The 23,410-nt window shown below is 43.4% G+C and overlaps 1 protein-coding gene across 1 annotated transcript; it reads left to right on the top strand.

The window, feature by feature from the left end:
* The first annotated feature begins 748 nt into the window (after window positions 1–748).
* Window positions 749–21,995, top strand: SUCLA2 (succinate-CoA ligase ADP-forming subunit beta). The gene is made up of 11 exons (XM_033171546.1): window positions 749–891; window positions 8,253–8,430; window positions 9,121–9,220; window positions 9,729–9,891; window positions 12,236–12,364; window positions 14,279–14,417; window positions 15,236–15,397; window positions 15,490–15,632; window positions 16,884–17,004; window positions 19,071–19,159; window positions 20,815–21,995. The coding sequence occupies exons 1-11, from the start codon at window positions 796–798 to the stop codon at window positions 20,887–20,889; spliced, it is 1,395 nt and encodes a 464-aa protein (XP_033027437.1). The 5' UTR covers window positions 749–795; the 3' UTR covers window positions 20,890–21,995.
* The last annotated feature ends 1,415 nt before the right edge of the window (window positions 21,996–23,410 follow it).

Raw genomic sequence — 23,410 nt, 5'->3', positions numbered from 1 at the left:
GAACTGAACTGAAGGGCTCAGCAATATGCAACAGTAACAACTCTCTCTCTACCTTCCCAATCCGTGAGCGGCACTCTCAATCCTTCATTTGCATGTACAGACCTGAGTGAGAACTGCAGCCACGGTGGGCAGAGTGAAACCATATACACAACACCCCTAGTGGCCTAGGGTGAGAACTTCAATACATAACAATAGCAATAATTAACAAAATCAGATGTCAGGATGCTTCTAGATGTCCTGCCTGTTTGTGGAGAGAGAGATCATCCTGATTTGTTTGTGCAAGGTTACATCAAACAAGTGTAATCCCACACTTTCCAATGCATTTCCCTGTCACTTTCCTTATTACAAAAGGCCTCACAATCTTTGGGGGAAATGGAAGCCAGGGCCGGAGCCTCCCACCAGATGCCTGCGGGGAGCCCCCTCTCCCCTCCCTCGCGTGGCTCTCGGCGACCGGGATCGGGAGCACCGGGGCCTCCGACCGTGGAGGGCGGAGCCTAGTGCCCCGCGACAGCCCCGCCCCCGCCACGCGTTTGCCGCCTCCTCTTTGAAAGCCGCCCTTCGGTGCCTCCTGTGGCAGGGAGTTCCACAGGTTGACTAGGACTCGAAAGGCGGAGCTGCGCACGAAGCAAGGCCTGGTTCAGGGAGGCCGCGGCGGGCGGTGCCGGGGGAGCCTGGGCTGGGCTGCAGCGGGGAGAGAAGCGGCCCGCCGGAGCCAGCGCGTCTGCGCCCCCCCCGCCGCCTCCTGCCGCGCAAGCGCACTGCCGGCGAGGCCAGTCCTGAGGGAGGAGGTGGATCATGGCCGCCTCCATGATGGGCGCCCGGGCGGCGGCGGCGGCGGCGGCGAAACAGCTGCTGGGCTGGGGCTGCGCGGAGCGGAGCGCCGCTGCCAAGGTGAGCGGGGCTCGGCCTCCCCCTGCTCGCCGCGCCCGCGGAGGGACGGCGGAGCGAGGGAGACGGGCAGGCAGAGACGGGGGCAGGGAGGGAAGGTCACCGGCCGACCCACCGACAGGCCTCCGGGGCGGAGCCAGCGGGGCGAACGGGAGGGCGCCGGGCGCGGGGTGCTTCCGCGGCCCCCGGGGGAGGCGGCGGTGTCGCCGCAACGCGCCCTTCAGTCAGGAGAGAAAGGGAGAAACCTGCGGAAATGGCGATCGCCGGTGGATTGTGATGGCGAGGTTCGTTGCCTGGACAGGCGTCGGCCAGGAGCGAGCGGGGCGGCCCAGCAGAGCCACCCCCGCCCCCGAGGCGCTCGGCCCCGCGCAGGAACCGCGACTCGCCTCCCCTCAGGGCCGGTGACAGCAGGGAAAGGAGGCTCGGTCTCCGTGCCCCCCACCTCCACACACGCCAAACTCAAAGAGGTTGACGTATTTGCAGAAGAAGAAAGCAGTTAACAGGTCATCGCGTACCTTGGATTTCCTTTGCTTTCTTAGTGATCACCTTTAGAGCTTGTATTTCTGAGGGCCTCACATAAAACGAGGATGCTGCTATTTCTGTTGGAAGCATTTACTTCACACATCTCAGCCTCCTGTGTAATATTTATTTATTTAGAGCATTTGCTCCCTGCTCCTCAGCCAAAAAGACTCCTAGTGTGGTTTACATACAGTCAAAGAACAAGGCAGTTCCTATCTGTAGAATTAACAATCTATAAAACCCAAAAGACACAAGAGAAAAGGATCAGCGAGGGAAGAGTAAATGCAACGTGACAACTCAGGCACCACTTTCTAAAGAGTTGTTCCCATCATCATGACCAGCTGGCCCAGTTCAAGGGGCAGGAGGTGCCTGAGGGAGCTGGGCCTCTGGCCAAGTGGGTGCCATGAGCCCTGCCTGCTTCCGGTCTCTCCCGCTGAGGCAGCTGGGTGCCATGGCTGCCCCTAGGTGACAGCTGAGAGGAGACCTGATGGGCTGGGCTGTCACAGCAGAGCCATGGCTCTCCCACTGCTGGAATGTAGGTGGCTGTGGTGTGTCATGTTCCTTCTGTTTGTAGCAACTTTGTGGAGGCTTTTTTCTTTCTCCATTTTGGCTTTATTTCGGTTTAAGAAATATTGACACGGTGTAATACCGTGTTTCTCCTAAAATAAGACACCGTCTTATATTTTTTTTCGCTCAACAAAACACAGTATGGCTTATTTTCAGGGGATGTCTTATTTTAACCGTGTCGCATCGGTACGCTGCATAGCCACGCCTCTCCAGGCTGTTTTAATGGGAGGTACCACGTCACTATGGCTTATTTTCGGGGTATGGTTTATTTTCGGGGAACGGCTTATATTTCGCAAATGCATAGAAATCCTGCTATGGCTTATTTTATGGCCATGTCTTATTTTAGGAGAAACAGGGTATGTTGTGTGGTGTTCATCTGAGGTTGTATTTACCTATTTTAAAGATCTGTTAAGGAACAGATGATTGTTATTATGTCCTGATATGTAAAACCACAGAATTCAAAGGGGTTTTACTTACTTTTCTCCATGACTATACCTGTTGTGCAGGCTGTAGAGTACTGGTAAGTGTTACGCAGATCTCAAGCAGTCAGCCCCTTAGTACAGTTCTGGGAAATTGGTATTACAGATTGAAGTAAAATGTGTTAGCCTTGGTCACATACTTTGAAGTATAATTTATGTTCTTAATATCAGAGTTACTGTTTTCTATGTGGTTGTATCTTTTTATTACCGGTAACTACTATACCAGTGTTTTTCAACCTTTTTGGGGCAAAGGCACACTTGTTTCATAAAAAAAATCACGAGGCACACCACCATATTCTAAAATGTAAAACAGAAATTTAATTTTAAGAAATTCATTCTTGCATCGTGATCACAACTTGCGTTGCACTTCTCCGTGCTTCGGGTTGCAATACCGCAGCAGGTTAACTCAACCAGAGGCTGACTTCTAAGTATGCCATGCTTGGGAGCGCGCTGTTAAAGCGAGAGCTTTGGGCATTTCCCTCCCGGGTAGGCAAGACAGAAGCCGTTCCAACTCCAACTAAAGCCGTTCCAGCTCCCAACTAAATCACTGCATCTCCGAGCAGGCAGAGGGCAACAGCACAGCAGAAGCCATCCGATTTCGCGGGTTCACACCTTCCACCTCTTACAGCAGGCAGAAATCCAACAGGTGCGTGCCATCCCTTCTCCCGCTGTGCTGGTGGAGGGGGAAGCTGTCCCGGCTTAATCTCTGCCCATCCCAAGGAAATCGGCATATACAAACAGACAGACAGACAAACAAACAAACAAAGGGAGAAGGAGCAACCAGGTCGTGTCCGGCGGCTCTCCAAGGAGTTCGGATCCTTGGAGTGGCCACCCTCCCGCTAGAAGCAGGGCTTGGAGGAGGCCAGAGAGCCCACGGCCCCCTCTGGGGAAGGCGGGCCTGCAACCCCGGACCCATCGGGATGCACCACTCGGCGCCCTCGCAGGCGGGGCTGGGCAGGAGGCGGTGGCAAACGCCGCCAAAGGACCACGATGCGCCCTCGGCACCTTCTTTATCCCCTTGGTCGGCGGCGGCAGGGACGGCGGCCTGCGATGGAGCCCCCGGAGCCAGGCTTGTTGTGTCTGCTGAGAGGCCGGCTTGCGCGCTGTGCGCCCTGGCCATGCCACGGCTTCTCCTACCCGGGGGTGCCGGGGCTAAAGCAGCGTCTGCTGGCGGTCGGGCTGTCCTGCTGCACTGTGCTGGCCTTCTACGCCGCCAGCAGCCTGCGGGAGCTGCCGCCTGCATGGGGGCGCGGCAACGACGAGGGCGACAAGCCGGTGACCGTCCTCATGTGGTGGGAGCCCTTTGGCCGCAGCCGGCCTTTGGGCGGCTGCGAGCGCCGCTTCGGCATCCGCGCCTGCAACCTTTTCAATTTTTCCCACGGCACACCAGGCAACATCTCGCGGCACACTAGTGTGCCGCGGAACAGTGGTTGAAAAACACTGCTCTAGACGACTTCCAACAAATGATAAAACCATGGTAAAACACCACACATTAAAAGCTTCCCTATACCGGGCTGTCTTCAGATGTCTTCTAAAAGTCAGATACAGGTGAAACTCGAAAAATTTGAATATCGTGGGAAAGTTCATTTATTTCAGTAATTCAACTTAAAAAGGTGAAACTAATATATGTGATAGACGCAGGACATGCAAAGCAATTGTGATGATTATGGCGTACAGCTGATGAAAACCCCAAATTCACAATCTCATCAGCTTTCATCAGGTTTTCATCAGCTGTACGCCATAATCATCACAATTATAACAAATAAAGGCTTGACATATCTCGCTTTGCATGTCATGTCATGAGTCTATCTCATATATTAGTTTCACCTTTTAAGTTGAATTACTGAAATAAATGAACTTTTTCACACTATTCTAATTTTTAGAGTTTCACCTGTAGTTATTTATTTCCTTGACATCCGATTGGAGTGTGTTCCACAGGGAGGGTGCCACTACCGAGAAGGCCCTCTGCAACCTCACTTCCCTGTAACCTCACTTCTTACAATGAGGGAACTGCCAAAAGGCCCTCGGAGCTGGTGGCAGAAACGCTCTTTCAGGTATACAGGATTCTTTGGGAGACACCATGCCTGTTTAAAGTGGTATGATACTGCTTTAAATGTACAGTGCAGATGGGCCTGCAACAGATACTGAAACCTGGAGACTATTACTGAATGTTATCAAGTTATTGCACCGTACCAGGGCCAGATGATTTTACAGAATAATATTACAAAACATTTATTGAGGGATTATCATATAATTCATTAGAAGAAATAAATTAAGTAATGCAGTATTTTCCCCTCAAAAAGGGATTAAGTCAAACAGGTGGTAAAACAAAAAAAGAACCACTATTTCTCTATAATAGAGTATTATTAACCCATTGCTTTACTAAACCAATATTACAAAATATGGACCACGATTTTGAGTAAAAGTTTAAATAAAATTATTGGTAAATACATTAAAGAGCATCAGCTGCACTTTATTAAAATCTACAAATTTCAGAAACCATTTGATTGTAATTTATTTTTGGATGCTTTGGGGTTTTGTTTTGTTTTGTTTGTTTTATTGGGACAACACTCTACTCATTTTGTAAAATCTTTCCATGAATAGAACAAGCAGTCATCTAAAGAAAGGTCTTGTACCAAGAGCTGCCTTTAAGTCTGGCTACCTTTTGAAGTAAGCGTGCAAATTCCTTGCAAACCTTTGCAGATGCAACTGAGGTTTCAGTGATACCAAAACCAAATTAGTAACTTTTGTGCAAAATGATAGCTATAATAAATAAAAAGTACTATTGGATCACAAGAAAGCTTCTAACCAGACAGAAATAATTTTTGAAATTTAGATTTTAAAGCTGGCTGTATCGACGACTGATGCAGCCCCAAGTGAGATTTCCAATGCTTCATCAAATCACACTTTATGGGATTCATTTCAGTTTTTGACAAGGTGCTTCTGGCTATGCACCTAACCAGTGTTTTTCAACCTTTTTTGGGCAAAGGCACACTTGTTTCATGAAAAAAATCACGAGGCACACCACCATTAGAAAATGTTAAAAAAAATTAACTCTGTGCCTATATTGACTATATATAAAGTAATTTTTCAACTTTTCCCACGGCACACCAGGCAACATCTCGCGGCACACTAGTGTGCCGCGGAACAGTGGTTGAAAAACACTGTACTATACTGTGTGGCTTTTGGTGGTTCTTTTTTCCTTTAATGAATTTTTTGTAATATAAACAGATCCAATACAATGGGACCTATGTAGTAAGCATATCATAAATACAGATTGTGTAGCTGCTGCTAAAAGCTGTAAATGAAAGTGGCAACCAAAATGTTTTCTTTGCTTGTGTGTTTTCTTCTGTTGGATTCTGATACCAGTCAGTGCATGGTGCTATATAGACGTTGCTGGACTCCAGTTCCCAACAGTCATGTCAATGGGCCATGCTGGCTGGACTGTGGTGCCAGGGCTGATGGGAGTTGGAGTCCAACAGGCTCTGGATGGCACCATGTTAGTTATTTCCAGTAATATGGAGTGGAAGCTCTTTAGGTGATTTGTTTTCCCACTGAATATATGCCATTTCATTAATAGGAATGGGGCACGGCTCATTATGTCTGTTCCTGTTTAGCGCTCATCACACTGATTCTCTTTGTGTCAATTATTGGTCCACTTTAGCAGTGCAGGCTCTGCCATGAACTCAACAATGCTATTGGGCTTTAGTTGAAAATGTTGTGACCAGTGCTCAAAATTAGCCAGGTGCCAGGCATATTTTGCACCTGATGATCAGCCACCTGTGACCAAGAGAAGCTGCCTGGGCACCAGGATGGTGCCTGACATCTCCACCATCTGGAGGTGCATGCCTGGGGATCATTGGATCATGACAGCTTTCACACACTAATACCACATCCTGTAGGATTCTATCAGTTATATTTTATCTGCACAATCAGAATGAATTTCAGGAACCAAAATGCTTGAGCAGGAGCAGTGAACAATCTTATAGTTAATTGATGTAGCTTGTCTTCACTTACCCCACTGCCCTGTTCACAGTTGTGAAGAATAAATATACTTGCGTTATGAATAGTCTGTCACCATTAAGAAACAGAGGTTGGAATAGGCTGATATATATGTGGACTGTCCCTGGATCAAGTGACTTTTCTTCTTTAAGTTTTCAAAGTTCTTATCCTAGCTCAAGATTGTCATCAGAACTAGCCATATGTTTAACGGAGTTGCCTTGCCCCCAAATGGCAACTAGACATTACATTTTGGTTTAAGGAGCCATTTGGCACCTAGCTTATATATCTGACTTTCTAACACTGATTGTGACTGATTTAGACTATAAAGCAGATAACCTGCCCCCAGGCACACAGTGACAGAAAAGAATGGCATTCTAAAACATATTCATAGAATCATAGAATTGGATGGGACCCCAAGTGTCATCTAGTCCAGCCCCTTACAATGCAGGAATCTCAGCTAAGGCATCCATGACTGATGGCCATGCACCACTTAAAAACCTCTAATGAAAGAGAGTCCACAACCTCCAATGGGAGTCTGTTCCACTGTCAAACAGCTCTTATTGACAGAAAGTTTTCCTGCTCTTTAGTTGTAATCTTTTCTTGTACCTTGAAGCCATTGTTGGTTCAGGTCCTACCCTCCAGAGCAGGAGAAAACAAGCTTGCTGCATGTGACAGCCCTTGGGATATTTGAAGACAGCTATCATATCTTCTCTCAGTCTCCTTTCTTCCAGGTTAAGCAAACCCAGCTCCTTCCAGGCTAAGCAAACCCAGCTCCTCTTGGTTGCCCTCCTCTGCACACATTCCATCTTGTCAATATCATTCTTAAATTGTAGTGTCCTGAATTGGTGGTCTGACCAAGGCGGAATAGAGCAGTACTATTACTTCCCTTGATCTTGTCACTAGACTTCTATTGAATACAGCCTAGACTAATATTAGATTTATTTACAGTATTTATTGCTGCTGCATTATAATGTTGAGTCATGTTAAGCTTATTTCTATCTTGTATATTCTAAAATATGATTTGCAATTGCTTTAAGATTGTTAGTGTCTTCTCAACATAATAAACAGTATTGCTTTGCCATTTTTCTTTCTCTGTTTGATATATTACATTATCATTTACATACCCCACCATCCCCTTCATCTCAACCAGAGGGTGAAGTTGCTGTTTATCCCTTGGTTGTGTCACTGTAAAAAGATCACATTTTGGTTGTTTATATAGTAACTAGTGGTTTAAGCCCGTAAAAAAAATGGGCGCTAGAACATATGTGGAGGGGGCTGGCGCCCCACCCCCACCCCCTGCCAAAGCCTGCTTTAGCGGGTGGTCGGGGGGGTGGAGGAGAGGCAAGCAGGGCTTTCTCCGCATTAGCGGAGAAGCCCTGCTTGCCCGCCCCGCCCCCCGCCCGCCTGCCAAAGCCTGCTTTAGCGGGGGGGTGGGGGGGTGGAGGAGAGGCAGCAGCGCCATGCAGGCCAACGGGGCAGGAGGGGGTCAGCAGCAACAGGCTCTCCTTGTAGCGGCGGGAGCAGCAGCGTGACCTCCCTCTTCGGCTTCCCCTCCTCCTCTGCAGCGCCGGCGTTCCATTTCAACCGCCCCGCTTGAACTGCTGACGCTGCTCGTGGCCCGATGTCTCTCTGCTCCAATCCCTGTGTCCCTGGGGCACATGCTCAGTTGCGCAAACCCAGAGACACACGGACTGGACGCAGAGACACTTGCATTTTATATATATAGAAGTATGTAAACTATGTTACGGTAATAAATGAAGACTTGTTAAACTGAAAGCTGTGTTCCTATTTTCCTAGGTATTCAGTGGAAGACAAGGTTTGTTTCCTAGCTATGTGTTCCAAGTGCAGCAACGAAGGAGCTTGTCGCTGCATGAATACTTAAGTATGGAACTATTAAAAGAAGCTGGCATTTCTGTTCCATATGGATTGGTTGCAAACACACCAGAGGAAGCTTACAAAATTGCAAAAGAAATAGGTATAGAACTGAAGTCTATAGATGTTGTAAATGTTATCTTTTTGTTGTTTTCCCCCAGGTAATGCTCCATGCGCAAAGTTTTAGAGACTTAATAGGTAGTGGTAAAACTACTTACATTTTTCAAATTCTTTCTTCTTTCTCAATTCCTGAGATCCTACAAAATCACTACATTCAGGATCCTACAAAATCACTGTAGGAGAGAGAATGCCATTCAGATATTTGTTGACTGCGACGTACCGTACTTAGATGTACTTTTTGACATTAGTTATGTTACTGACACTTTCTAAAACCCAATTGTCTATACTACTAGTCATGCTAATTTATAGCCTGTTCCTCTGCTGCATTGCAAGGCTCCCTGAGTTAAAGAAATAGCATTTTGTCCTCCTTGCTTTGGGGCTTTCGCTTGTTCTGATTCCATCAGGTCAGGGCTTCAAGAGGCCTATTTAGGGATGCCACATCCTTCAAACACCGTAATATCCTCTACTTCTGATACCATGACCCAGGGTGAGATTACTTTTGTTGAGGCCCAACATGCTGTCAAAGGCCCCTGTCTTGGCTACTGCAAAGAAGCTTTTCATTCTCTTTTCTAAAACCTAGATCTGCCTAGTTTTTTTTTTAAAAAAAACCTCAAATAGTATTTGTACATTATTTAATTTGAAACAATTCTTGTCTACCCTCCTTCTATTCCAGGTACGAAGGACCTTGTTGTAAAGGCACAAGTTTTAGCTGGTGGTAGGGGGAAAGGAACCTTTGAAGGTGGCCTTAAAGGAGGAGTGAAAATAGTATTTTCGTAAGTTGAGCTTCTAATTAATTAACACAGAAATCAAAAACATTAATAGCCCAGGGGCATTTACTATGCATAACCATTTACTAGAATTATTTCAGTATTTGTATTTTTAGAATGCTTGAAATATTACTTAAACTTCAGCAACTTCATTTTGGGACTTTGATCTCTTTTTTGTATAGTAGATTAGATAACATGGATCATACAGTGATTTAGTATTTTGTGAATATTATTTTTATTTTATTAGGGGACAGGTCACCCTACAACTCTGAAAAAGAGGCCTATTGCCTTTAGAGCTGCAATTTTAAGAAGAAACGTTTGTGGAGATAATAAATTAAATTCTTTAGGGAAGCAAACTCTTATTTGACAGAATAATACTTTAATAATTATTTTAATTGTGTCATATATTTTATTATGTTTAATGTATTTTATTTTGTTTAATGTGTTTTGTTTTGTGATGGCTTTGGCTACACAAATAAATAATAGTAATAAATAACATTTATTTATTTATTAGTCCAGAAGAAGCAAGAGAGATTTCCTCCAAAATGATTGGGAAAAAACTGTATACAAAGCAGACAGGAGAAAAGGGCAGAATATGCAATCAAGTGTTTATCTGTGAGCGCAGATATCCCAGGAGAGAGTACTATTTTGCAATAACCATGGAACGATCATTTCAGGTGAGTAGTCTATTTTGAGGAGAAATGTTTTTAGAGTTCAGTGTTTTTGGTTGGGATAAAGACTCTTAAGCTGTCTTCAGAAGTATAGTTAGTAAAGCAAAACATGAATTATACAGTCAAATCTCTGTTTCTGAACGGTTCCGTTTTGGAACATTTAGGCTCCCAAATGCCAAAAACCCGGAAGTAAATGCTCCGGTTTTTGAATGTTTTTCAGAAGCTGAACATCCGACACAGCTTCCAATTGAGTGCAGGAAGCTCTTGTAACCAATCTGAAATCGTGCCTCAGTTGTTGAACATTTTGGAAGCTGAAGGGGCTTCCAGTATGGTTTATGTTCGACAACCGAGGTTTGACTGTGGTACCCTATACACACACACACACACACACACACACACACACACATAATTGTTATTAATTCACCAAACAAATAAGGCCACATGTCTGAAAACAGCACAGAAAGACAGGCCTCACTCCTAGCTGGCCAAGTGTTTTCATCTGCAGGGAGGGAGTGAGAAGTCTCTGCCTGAGGATGGGCCATTTCCCTCACAATGGACAGCCATTAGCCCTACCAGCCAGGGAGGAAACATTTTGTTTTGCAGAAATGTGTGTCTGGGAGGGTCAAGGAGAGATGGCACAGGTGTGGAAAATTCCCAAGTTACCTCCTCTGACCCTTCCTAATTTGTGATGTAGCTCTGATGTATCTGGGGGGTGGTGGTCTTGGGTTACACCTCTTCTGTGATTGGATGCTGTTTCTGGGGTGGGGGTGGGCTACTCCAGGAGGGATTTTGAAATGTCTTTATAAGAGCATGCCTGCTTTGTTCTGGGTCTTTTTCCCTGAAAAACACCGTTGTTGCAACAGCTTTAATAAAGATCAAGCTTACTAGCTGCTTTGCTTCTCAATCTTCTCTGGTTGGCCTCTGTTTTTTACTCCTACCAATGGAGAACCTGCAAAGGACTTTGCAAGGGCTCTTGTGTACCCCATATGGGAATAAGGGCAGATTTTGCTTATTACACGGCAAAATCTTTTGTTTTTGTTTTTGTAGTATGTATTCTGCTATCAAACATTGTCAGTGTTATTTGCTATAGTATGAAGCAATTAGGTGCCTCATAGGACATATGAATTGTAAGGTGCTTGGTGACAGAAGTGTTTATTCATGTAAGGTTTTGACTAGGTATCTGCACATCTAAGTTTCTTTGAGGTTTTCCTTCTCCGCAGTAGCCTTTAGTAAATCCCCAAATAGCTTCTTACCTGTATAGGTTTAGTAAACAGGTGTGAGTCCTTTCAGGAGAAATACCATGCATGCATCTGTGACAAGTTCTACAGCAGCCTTTTGGAATCATCTTGAGGACAGCAGCTGAAAGGGGCCTTTCCTAGAAAATACTGGGTGCATTTTAAACCATCATCTTTTCCTTTGTGCTTAACAAGAGTGTAAATAAGAGCACAGCTTTAGGGGCATGAATAAGATTTAAAAGTAATTAGACTTGAATACAATTTTTCATTTTATAGCCTACCCTGGCAGAAATGGAGCCAGGCTGGATTATGAGTGGTAGCAAATTTGGGGGACTAACAGGCTGTGGTAGTGGAGAGGAGGAGGGGGGTTCTTCTTTGGCTTGGATCAAAATCATTTTAGCATAAAATGAAAACTACTGAATCCGTTTCAAATTCTTATCTTATGCACTGCATGTTGGTACTAAAACCGCTAATGTCTTTGGTTGTCTTCCGAGAATGAATTTTTAAAAACATAAAACGCTTTAAGAGTTTCCCAAAGTGCTGATCACGACTAATTTCTTCTAAATATATACTGATTCCTACTGGGGGTAGTGGCGCCCACTTTTTTTTAGTAGCTTGTTTCACTGGCCAATCGTTTGGGGGGGGGGAATATTAAATTTGAGTTCTACTCTGCCTTTCTCTGAAAGTTCACAGGCACATAAATAAGGAGTTCTTGTGCGAGTGATATAGCCACCTGTCCCAACCACATTCATTGGAATATTTTCAGACAGCTGGTTTTTAGAAGGTAGTTAAGATATGACAGCAAGACAGACTCGAGTCTCCAGGACTGAATTAGAGGCCTGTAAATTTCCAGCTGTCACACCTATAGTTTTTTTATTGACTAATTGATACCCTTTACCTTTCAGTCAACTGGCAGGCACTCAGATAGCTAGTTGGCAACCAGTAAATGAGTTATTCTGTGTTTCTAGGTTTTTTAGGTGTATAATTGAACACTCAGTTTCTTTGTAGTATCTAATTGTATATTTTTCATATTCAACCCACAAGTGTGTTACAGAATTACTTTAATATTTTGGGGATTATAAAAAGACCTTGTTGAAAAGTGTTTCTCTTTTTAGGGTCCTGTACTCATTGGCAGTTCTCAGGGTGGTGTCAATATTGAAGATGTTGCTGCAGAGAATCCTGATGCCATAGCTAAGGAACCAGTTGACATTGTAGAAGGCATTCAAAAGGAGCAGGCCATCAGGGTATTGAAATATGCATTGTTTGTTCAGCGACAACTTCCCTATAACCTGTACACATACGGTTTGTTTAACTAAAAGATATAACACTGGATCTTCAGATTTTTTTAATGGTTTGGATTTAGAGTTGTGCAGAGAAAACCCCACGGAGTGAATGCTGCTGCGAGTAGAAATAGGTGAGGAGGATATTTTTGCTCATTCCTCCTGTACTCCCCGCCCTACCTTGCTCCAGCAGCCTCCTGTGCCCCCAAACATCTGCTCCATAGTTTTCACCAGGCAAAAACATTCCTCTTCAACCAGCCCCTGGTTTTTATGATCTAGGACCTTTTAGAGGGGGTGAGATTTTTAAATGTGTTTTTGTTCTTCTTATCTGGTTTTAATTTAAGTTGCTTTGGGTTCCCTGTGGCAAAAAGCGACCAAAAAACTAATAAAACAATAATAATAAAATCTAGTCCAACTCCTTGCAATCCAGGAATCTCAACTGAAGCATTGATGATATGCTAATCTTCTCTGTATCATTCCAATTTTAGCATATATGCTGCTGGAGCAAGCACAACTAAAGCATCCATGACAGTTGGCTATCCAACCTCTGCTTAAAAGCTTCCTGTGAAAGAGAATCCACCAGTTTCCAAGGGAGTCCATTCCACTGCCAAACATCTTTTACTGTCAAAAAGTTCTTCCTGATGTTGGAATCTCCTTTTGTAACATGCAGCCATTGGTTCAGGTCCAACTCTGGAGTGGGAGGAAACAAGCTTGCTCCATCTTGTCCATGTGACAGCCCTTTAGATAAATGAGGTTGGCTGTCATATCTTCTCTCAGTCTCCTCTTTCCCAGGATAAACATCCCTGAACCATTCCTTATAAGGCTTCATTTCCAGGCCCTTGATCATCTTGGTTGCCCTCTTCTGCACATGGTCCAGCTTGTCAATATCTTTAAATTGTGGCACCCAGGACTGGACACAGGACTCCAGGTGTGGTCTGACCAAGGCCAAACAGAGCAGGACTATTACTTCCCTTGAAAAAGCAACACAACAGCAGCCGTATAGTACAGTACAGTAATTATATTACATTAATTATATTCCCTGCCTTTTCTCCTGACAGAGACTCAAGGTGGTGGTAGTGTTAATTCTATCAATGTTTATTTTATGTTTTATTTTTTAAAATGATTGTGTTTTCTATGTTTTAGAGGTTCTTATTTTTATCTGTAAACCAGCTTGAGCCCCTGTCAGGGAAAAAGCTTGGGCATAAATAGACATATAATACAACAACAACAACAACAACCACAACAACAGATTAGCCTGCACCAGGAGTGGGCCTAATTCCACCTGTGTGTGATTCCGTCTTGCCCACAGAACCTCTCGACCTTGGCTTTGCTCCTTCCACCATGTTGACTTCAGGAAGGAGCCCCCCCTTGTGGCTAGCAGGAAAATACAGCTACAGTAATTGTAGGCATGGAGACCCAATCCTGGCAGAGGGGCAGGAGGGTTCTTTATAACTCTTTGCTCCCTATTATGGTTCAAATCACCCCACCCCCCACAATCCCTGCAATCTGTCTTCCTGTTTGCTTCATTAGGAACATTTTATTCCAACACCAATAGCAGACTTACAGGGTCCGAGGAATGCTTGTGTCTGGATCTTTGTAGCTGGGGGAAAAGTTAACCCCCCCCCCCAATTCCTTGATGCCATAGTCTAGATCTGAATCTTCCACCTCCCCAAAAGAGTGAGTGAATGGATGAACAGAGGTTGGTTGTGTGTAGGTGAGAGAGCGAGTGGAGTGGCTCACTTGGGGAGGGGGAAGGTTCCCCATCTCTGGCTTATATGTAAGGCAGCTTGAAATGTGCTCATTTTCTTGTTTGTTTTTGCCCTCTTGTTTTTGATTTTCCATAAAGGTTTCTTCTGTGTTTTTGTTTTCCAATTCCAGCTGGCCAAGAAAATGGGGTTTCCTACTAATCTGGTAAATGAAGCAGCTGATAATATGATTAAAATTTACAACCTCTTCATTAAATTTGATGCTACTATGGTAGAAATTAACCCCATGGTTGAAGATTCTACAGGGATTGGTAAAGTACTTTCTTTTGGAATTGTTTCACTTTGAAAACTTAATTATGGAATTTATTAACTTAATTACACAATAGGAAATCGGAGTTTTTGCTCATGTTTTATTAAGAGGATTTAAAAAAACCCAAAAAAACCAAACTAGATTTACCTGTTTAAGATGTGTTTTGGCATTGTCCAAAAGCAATCTTATGCTTTAAATGGCTCTACAAACTGCACTGAGAAGACATTTTTAGGACTGTCAGTTACCTGTACCATGACAAGATTCAGAAATTTGGTCAGTGTATCCCTTAAATGTGCTCAACCTGATTCCTTTCTCTCTTTTTTTTGGGGGGGGGGTTGGCTCTTCTGAGTTAAATCAGTTTGGCTTTCCCATTTGTACCCTTTGTGTAGGAGCCTCTTCTACGCACACCATTTTCTCTGACTTTCTCATGTGTATGTTCTTGGCTTTGGGAAGAAATATTGTAACTTTGATGGTCTATACATGTAGCAGGAAGAAGTGAAAGAGTGTAGTGCATCACTTCAGGTTCCAGAAGGGGGAATACCACTCCTGCTGTAAAACGTTCCCTGCATGTACAAAACCAGCACAGCAGGCAGGAAGCATATTATTACACATCAGAGAGCAAGCAAGGCTTGTTTTCTGCTTTCAGGGAATTTGCATGTTATGGGGCAGTTAGAAATACAATATCTTCTTCATGTTAAAGTGGCTCAGGGCTCTGCTACCTTAATCTGCACTGTGTTTAGACTAGCCCACATAGATAACTTGGAAAGTTGCTGTTCTTAGCATTAAGGGGTCTAAACACAACTTGTTTGTTTTTCCAAGTGATGTGTATGGACGCAAAGATAAATTTTGATAGCAATTCGGCTTATCGTCAGCAGAAAATCTTCGGCCTGCAGGACTGGACCCAGGAAGACCAGCGAGATAGAGATGCAGCCAAAGCAGATCTCAATTATATAGGATTAGATGGAAGCATCGGATGTCTTGGTATGTTGGGCATGCTGAATGCTGAATATAGGAGCTAAAGATGCAGCAATGCCTGCAATAGTTATTGTTTTCTTTTTCTGCCCCTCTTTCAGTGAATGGAGCTGGTCTTGCAATGGCCACTATGGATATAATTAAACTTCATGGAGGCACCCCAGCAAATTTTCTTGATGTTGGAGGTGGTGCTACAGTGCAACAAGTAACGGAGGCCTTTAAACTGATTACATCAGATAAAAAGGTAAGAACACAGTTGCTGTTTAGAGTTCTCTGTGTAACCTGATGTTTAATTAATCAAGTATTGTTGCTAGTCAGAAATGAAGGTTACTGTTTCTCCTATGAGCAGGCATCTTCTTTCAAGGAAAATCCTGATCTCTAACCACAGTCCTGTGCTAGTTCCGTTGATGAAATCTATAGTGTAAGTTAAAACTGCAGGGTAACTTGAGCTTTAAAAACCTTTAGTATTTTTTTCAGGTTTCATTAATTTTAAAAATTTAGACTTTAGGTGGAAAGAAGACTTAGCTGAAACCAGAATATATATATATATATATATGTATGGTGACAGCAGTCACAAAATTAAAAGACGCCTGCTTCTTGGGAGAAAAGCAATGACAAACCTAGACAGCATCTTAAAAAGCAAAGACATCACCTTGCCGACAAAGGTCCGTATAGTTAAAGCTATTTCTCGAATTCTTTAGGTGGCAGGAAGCAAAAAAAGAGAAGTAGAATGTCAGGCTACCAGAATAGCTCTGCCGATGTTGCCTGATGCCATAAATCAGAAGTTGGCACGAGACTTGATGGCAATTAACTTTTATTGCTTAACACGCAGAGACTCAGCGCACACGCACACACATACACAATTCAGATGAGCTGTGAAAGGGGGAGGGGGAGGGCCTGGAACAACTCTCTTGCAGATCAGGAGATGCAGCCCCTGCTCTTTCCCTATCAGAGTCTGTGCCCACATTGAGCCTCTCCCCGTCACCCCCAATCTCTGGCTCCAATGCTTCCCTGCTGGTTCCCTTTGTCATTGGCTCCTCCCTGTCCCACCAGTCTGAATCACTGCATAGCTGCCTTGGTTTAAGGTGGGTAAAAGTAGGTAAAAACCCTGACTGTCCCGTTGGTCTGGGTCTCTCATGATTGCTCCTTTCTAAAAACTGCTGCCTCTGTCTGTGTGTCTTTTTCTAAGGCAAGGTATATTTCCAAAACCCAGTGTTCTGAACTTCATTAGTTTCAAACAACTTAGTCTCTTGTATATTTGGACATGTGGTGATGCATGCCAATCATGGATGCCTATAGCTATAAATTCAGAGGTATTAAGAAAAATGTATTACCAATTATATGCTCTTTTGCAGCCACATAATTGCATATTGTCTACAAATTAGCAAACTATTCAACAATCTTCCTTTTGCAGAACAGGCATTATTTTCTTATCAGAAGATGGAATAAATCTGTGCTCCATTATGTTTACAGTTCTATGTACTTTTTTACACAGGTGCAAGCTATTCTGGTAAATATTTTTGGAGGCATTATGCGATGTGATGTGATCTCACAGGGAATAATTATGGCAGTAAAAGATTTGGATATCAAAATACCTATTGTTGTACGGTTACAAGGTGAGCATTTTACAATAAAAGAATCATAGGATTGTAGAGTTGGAAGGGATACCAAAGGTCATCCAGTCCAACCTCCTGCAATGCAGGAATCTCAATCTCGGCTCTGCCACCCAAACAGTGACTGCAAATCTCAACTTGGTTGCTAGGTGGCACTCCTGAGTCACAAAAAGACACTGGCGATGGGTTAATTTCGAATGCTGCTGCTGCATGCTTTGTAGTACAGAATATAGAAAAGCAGAGCCTGTAACACAATGAATAATCTTCTACAGCTTCTCTTAAATCTGTAGCTTTTATAATTGTACAAAGTCCCTTTTACTGTTGAAGTTAGACATTCATTGACCTACCACAAGCTTATATTTTCCTCCTATATATGAAGATATATCAGTCAGTGATGCTAAAAATATAGACTCAAGCACTGGGGTTCATTAATAGAATCATAGAATTGTGGAGTTGGAAGAGACACTAATACAACCCCCTGAAATGCAGGAATCTCAGCTGAAGCATCCATGACAGATGGCCGCCCACCCTCTGCTTAAAAACGTCCAAGGAAGGAGAGTCCACAACCTCCCAAGGGAGTCCTTTCCGCTATCTAACAGCTCTTACTCTCAGAAAGTTCTTCCTGATGCTTAGTTCTTGTAACTTGAATCCAGGTTTGGGTCCTCCCCTCCAGAGCAGGAGAAAACTAGCCTGTTGCCTCTTCCACATGACAATCCTTCAGATATTGGCTCTTATATCTCCCCTCAATCTCCTCATATCCAGGCTAAACATACCCAGCTCCTTCAACCATTCCTCATAAGGCTTGGTTTCTTGACCCTTGATCATCTTGGTTGCCCTCCTCTGTGCACATTCCAGCTTGTCAACATCCTTTTTAAATTGTGGGGCCCAAAATTGGACACAGTATTCCAGGTGTGGTCTGACCAAGGCAGAATAGAGTGGGACTATTACTTCCCTTATCTGGAAACTGTACTTCTGTTGATGCAGCCTAAAATAGTATTAGCTTTTTTTTGCTGCTGCATTATACTGTTGACTCGTGTTAAGCTTGTAGTTTACTAAGACCCCTAGATCCTTTTCACATATACTACTAGTAACCCAAGTGTCCCCCATCTTATATTTGTGCATCCTGCCTAAGTGCAGAACCGTACGTTTGTCCATACTGAAATTCATTTTGTTAGTTTGGGCCCAGCTCTCCAATCTGTTAAGATCATCTTGAATCCCGATTCTTCTGTGGCATTAGCTACTCTCAGTTTGGTGTCATCTGCAAATGTGATTAGCATACCCTCAATTCCTTCATCCGTCATTTATTGAATGGGCCTTGAACAACGGGCCCAGGACAGAACGCTATGGCACCCCACTAGTCCATAGTACTGAATTACTCTTGCTGCAAGCTATCGCAGCACTGTGTTTATGCTCCTTTTGGGATTTCTAGTTTGTGGGTTTAATGTCCTCTTTGACATATAGAGTGACACCACTTCCAGTACAGTCTTGCCTGTTTTTCCTATAGATATTGTATCTGGGGTGACCATGTCCTCTGGGGGATACAAATTACTTGCTTCCTTGCAAGAATATGAGGGACTTTGTCAAAAGCCTTACTGAAATCAAGATATACTATGCTCATAGCATTCCCCTGATCTGCCAAGCTTGTCACTCTATGCAACCATACTGGTTTCTTTAGATGCTGCTCACTTTCTTGTTGGAATTGTCAGCATTTGGGCCTTCATTATTTCACCTTTAAGAAACTCCTATCCGTCTTGGACTCCCTTCTGTAATTTTAATGTGTTCAAGGAAGCTGAGGTGAATGGAATCAGGCTCTCGACTACTGAAGTCCAGTACTGACAGAGCTTTTGCCTCTTGGACAACTGGACTCCCATTCTAGCCTTAAAATATATTGTCATGTGATTTTGAAAAAGATCGGTTGTAAGGAAAGAGAAGCATGGTAGCTACTTCAATCAAGGCCACACTCACACTTTCTGTTGTACTTTTTACTATGTCCTGTGTTCAGAGTCAATTGTTTGGAAACATTGACAGAAATAACCTGAATCCTGAAATATAAAATCTTAACTATGTAGGTACACGAGTTGATGATGCTAAAGCTTTAATAACAGCCAGTGGTCTGAAAATACTTGCCTGTGATGACTTGGATGAAGCTGCTAAAATGGTGAGCTAAAATTTATTTGTAAAAATTCTTGCTGTAACATGAGAGGCATTGTTAACTTACCTAAACATAATGAAATGGCACTCTTAAGCTTTCAGTGTTACAGGATTCTTCACATACTGTAGTATACCGCAAAATGTATGTATGCACAGTCAGGTGGCTGTAAGAATCTAGTCCTGTTAAGGCTCTGTTTGATCACACAATTCTAAATCCTATGGGGGGAGGGGGGTGCGGGCTGTCCGGCTTCACCACATCCCTGCTCCATGCATGCTGCTCACCATGTTGGAGGGCAAACATCTGCAGCAGAGAGCCTTCTGTGCTTGAGGAGGCTCCCTGTGCAAGTTGAACCACTGAGTAAATAAGGGGTCTAAATTGCACAAGGAGCCCCCACAGGCACAGAAAACTCCCCGCTGCAGGTCATAGAATCATATAATTGTAGAGCTGAAAGGGACCACAAGGGTCATGTAGTCCAACCCCTGCAATGCAGGAATTTTTTTGCTCAATGTGAGGCTCGAACCCACAACCCTGAGATTAGTGGTGTTTGATTTCCCAATTCATGGAGGGCAGCTTCTGTCTACATCTGTTCATAATCAATATACTTATAACAAGACCTTATTCAGGATAAGAGACCATGCATATAGCTGTACATGTTTGGAAAGAATGTGCATATAATTATGTAAACTGATGAATGCATAGTAACATAATGGAACTTGGTGAAGCAAATGCTTGAGGCACAACCCTTTTTGCCCTGAACAGTGTCTGAGGAGTTTGTTAGGTGCTTCTGAGGGAAAGTTGGAGACCACAGGTAGAGTGAATAGACAGCTTAGAGAGAGAAGTGGATGAGAGAATTACAACCTTCCGTCCTACCTGCTACAGTGGTGAAGCCTTGTCACACCCCTGGCTGGTCACTTTGGCAGGTAATGGAGCACTTGGTGCCACAGCCCCATGGATCTCCTTCTTTGCACACCTTGATGGCACGGATGCTGGACTTGTTCAGGCCATATCCCCGTGCCAGCGCAGACAGTCACGCCGCCTCTCAAGCAGTCCAGCACAGCCAGTTTCTCTTGCATTGTGGGAACACTTTCTGCTTTTTAGCTTTCCCACCTTGTTTGGGGGCCATGCACTCAGACTGAACCTCTGCTTGCTTTCAGACCACCTTCCCCTCGCTCTTGGATCACCTTCACTTGCTCTTCATGCTCTCATGTCTTGTGAACACCCAGCCAAGGAGGACAAACGGACAATAGTTTAAATTTTTTTTGACAAAAGCATGCACTTACAGCAGCTCCTAAGGTGCACAGAATCCACACGCATGCTTCTGGCAACAACGTGGCCGGCATTACTTTCCCAGGTTCAGGCCTGGCAGAGCAGGTCCAGAGGGACCACATTTGGCCCCTGGCCCTAAGGTTCTTCATCCTTGTATTAAGCAGTCAGAGGACTTCATCTTTCAGTGCATTAGACTGATATGACTTCCTTTCTGAGGTTTTTTTTACACACTGTAAGCTATTTCTTCCATCTGACTTACCTGTAACATTTTGCAGTTATTCATACTGTTAATCACCCAAATTACTTTTTTATTGTTGTCATTTCACCTGTACTTGTTGATTTTAGTATCTTACAGAAACAAAATATCTCAAGATGTTTTTTGTTTTGTCTTTTAGGTTGTGAAACTCTCTGAAATAGTCACCTTAGCAAAGCAAGCTCAAGTGGATGTTAAGTTTCAGTTACCAATTTGATCAGACACGTAATGTTGTTGTGTTCGGCTTTCTAAAATACTGTTCTATTATTTCTTACTCCTTTTAAGTGTGAAGATTTTACTTGCTTGATAGGCAAGCTTGTATCACCTTCCTGTTAATATTCAAAGTGTTTGCTGTAATAAAAAAAAGTTAAATACTTAGTTGCAGTCTCTCCTTCAGTTACAGCTACAGAAACAGATGCTCTTCATATGGGGAAATATAACCTTGAGGTTGAAAATGTGTGTTCCAAATAAAAAAGTACATAGCTTATGTTGATCTCAGTGATAAACCTAACAGTTAGGCTTAGTAACATATTGTTGGCATTTGTCTCGAGACAATGGAGTGCACCTCCAGGGGTGAAGTCACACTGCTGCAATAGCACCACATTGCCCAGAAGTATCTACTGGGCAACTTTAAGAGAAACAATTCATGTAGCACAGAATACTATGGTAATACAGATGAATGTGTTGCGGTATTCTGTATATGCAGTATATCAAATATATTTATATTCTGCAGTACAGTGAATGAACTAGAACATACTGCTCACTATTTAGGAACAGGGCATTTTTACAGCCTGTGCTTTCTAAAGCAACAACTCTTTGAACGTTGTAATTTAATCAGTATAAAAGTACTGTCTTCATGATTTTCTGGTACTTAATTTAAACTAGCATGTAGATTTGTATACAAACTAATAAATGCTTGTTTCTTTTAGTACTGGGCAGACATAGTATTCTTTAGAGTTGCAAATAAAATTTATTCAAAGAGCTGAGCATTGTTCACCTTCACATATATATATATTTAAATGAAATCATTGTTACGGTAAATATTACTGTGAAATGCGTTACTAAAATCAGTGGGGATCTGAATGTTACAATCTTGGCACTTACATAGTGCCTTAGAGTGTACAAAATGTTCAACATGTGTTATCTCTAATAGTTGTGCCACAAAAACTTAGCTACAGCAAAGTGGGAATGAATGTTATGTTAATAGATACACTTCCTTTTTATAGAAAACTTCTTTTGGAATATATGTTTAACAAGCTGCGTACAACTGGGAACCAGGGCCAGATTTGTAACTAGGATAAATAAAGAATTGGAAACTCTTCACATGTTTGTGGCAAATGTGTTTTCATGAGTATTTGTGCAGCAAACATGTAAAGTACAGATGACACACATATGCGCTGACAAACACATCTTTAAACACAGCATACATATACATGATTGTAGTCATATGTGACTGTTGTTATTACTTGACAATTTTCCACATTGGGTTTTAATTGCTACATGCTCAGTTACAGGTGGGTAGCCGTGTTGGTCTGCCATAGTCAAAACAAAATCGAAAATTCTTTCTAGTAGCACCTTAGAGACCAACTGAGTTTGTTCCTGGTATGAGCTTTCGTGTGCATGCACACTTCTTCAGATACACTGAAACAGAAGTCACCAGATCCTTAAATATAGTGGGGGAGTGGGGAGGGGTATTACTCAGAAGGGTGGTGGGAATGGGTGATAGGCTGATAAGTGTGGAAAACTTGTTGACGACTCTAAACGGCTGCAATTAGTCTTGCAGGGAAAGGCAAGGGGTGAGATGGCTAAAGATGGCTTTGTTATGTATAATGAGATAAGATACATGCTCAGTGTTCCCATTTAGTTCAACAATATGTGCATCTCACACCAAGTCATAGACACAGTTTAATCTTAAATCTATGGACACTGCCCCACTAGTTGGTTTCATGACAAATTGTACTAGGGCAGTGTCATTTTACCTCTTTGCCATGTCTGGAATAGGCATCTACCTAGTACAACACTTGCTCTTTCCTGGGCAATTTGGTTGGAGGGGTGATAGTACTAGTCCATAGTACTAAATTACTCTTGGTGCTAGGTATCACACCACTGTCTTTCTGCTCCTTTTGGGATTTCTAGCTTGTGGGTTTGATGCCCTTTGACATATAGAGTGACACCACCTTCTTAATAATAAAAACTCTCATACAGTTGTACCTTGGTTTTCAAACAGCTTAGTTCTCGAATGTTTTGGCTCCTGAGTGTTACGGTTTGTGAACCATTTTTGGAAGCCGAACATCTGATGGGGCTTCTGCAGCTTCCGATTGGCTGCAGGAGCTTCCAGCAACCAATCCAAAGCCGCACTTTGTTATTCAAACATTTTGGAAGTCGAACGGATTCCCTTTGACTTCCAAGTATATGAATGTACTGAGAAATGACTTCAAAGAAACAATTCCCCCACCAGACCTTCACCCACATACAGCACCAGATCCAGCTGTAGGGAGCATCAGCAGCATTTGGTCTGTCATCCTCTCCAACTACGTCACCCTGCTCCAATCCTTGCGCAACCAACCCCTCGTGTGAGTCCCCGTAGGAGCATTCCTGCCCTTGAAGGTGGCCCAGCTAGGGCTGGATTGCCCAGATTAGGAGCCCTAATTGCCACAGGCAACAGCCATGGAGACATCCAGCCCTGCCTGGTGGGGGCAGGTCCAAATGGTGCAGGGCAACGTAGTCGAGTAGGATAA

The sequence above is a fragment of the Lacerta agilis genome, chromosome 1 (assembly GCF_009819535.1).
Source record: "Lacerta agilis isolate rLacAgi1 chromosome 1, rLacAgi1.pri, whole genome shotgun sequence".
NCBI lineage: Eukaryota > Metazoa > Chordata > Lepidosauria > Squamata > Lacertidae > Lacerta > Lacerta agilis.
The sequence above is the reverse complement of the archived record's forward strand: the minus strand, read 5'-3'. Positions and strand labels throughout refer to the sequence as shown.

Bases quoted from the DNA above. Each gene is read 5' to 3' on its own strand.
- SUCLA2 (XM_033171546.1), top strand. From the start codon at position 796: ATGGCCGCCTCCATGATGGGCGCCCGGGCGGCGGCGGCGGCGGCGGCG. The intron at 892-8,252 runs GTGAGCGGGGCT...CTATTTTCCTAG, and splicing joins AGCGGAGCGCCGCTGCCAAG to GTATTCAGTGGAAGACAAGG. The intron at 14,418-15,235 runs GTAAAGTACTTT...TGTTTTTCCAAG, and splicing joins TGAAGATTCTACAGGGATTG to TGATGTGTATGGACGCAAAG.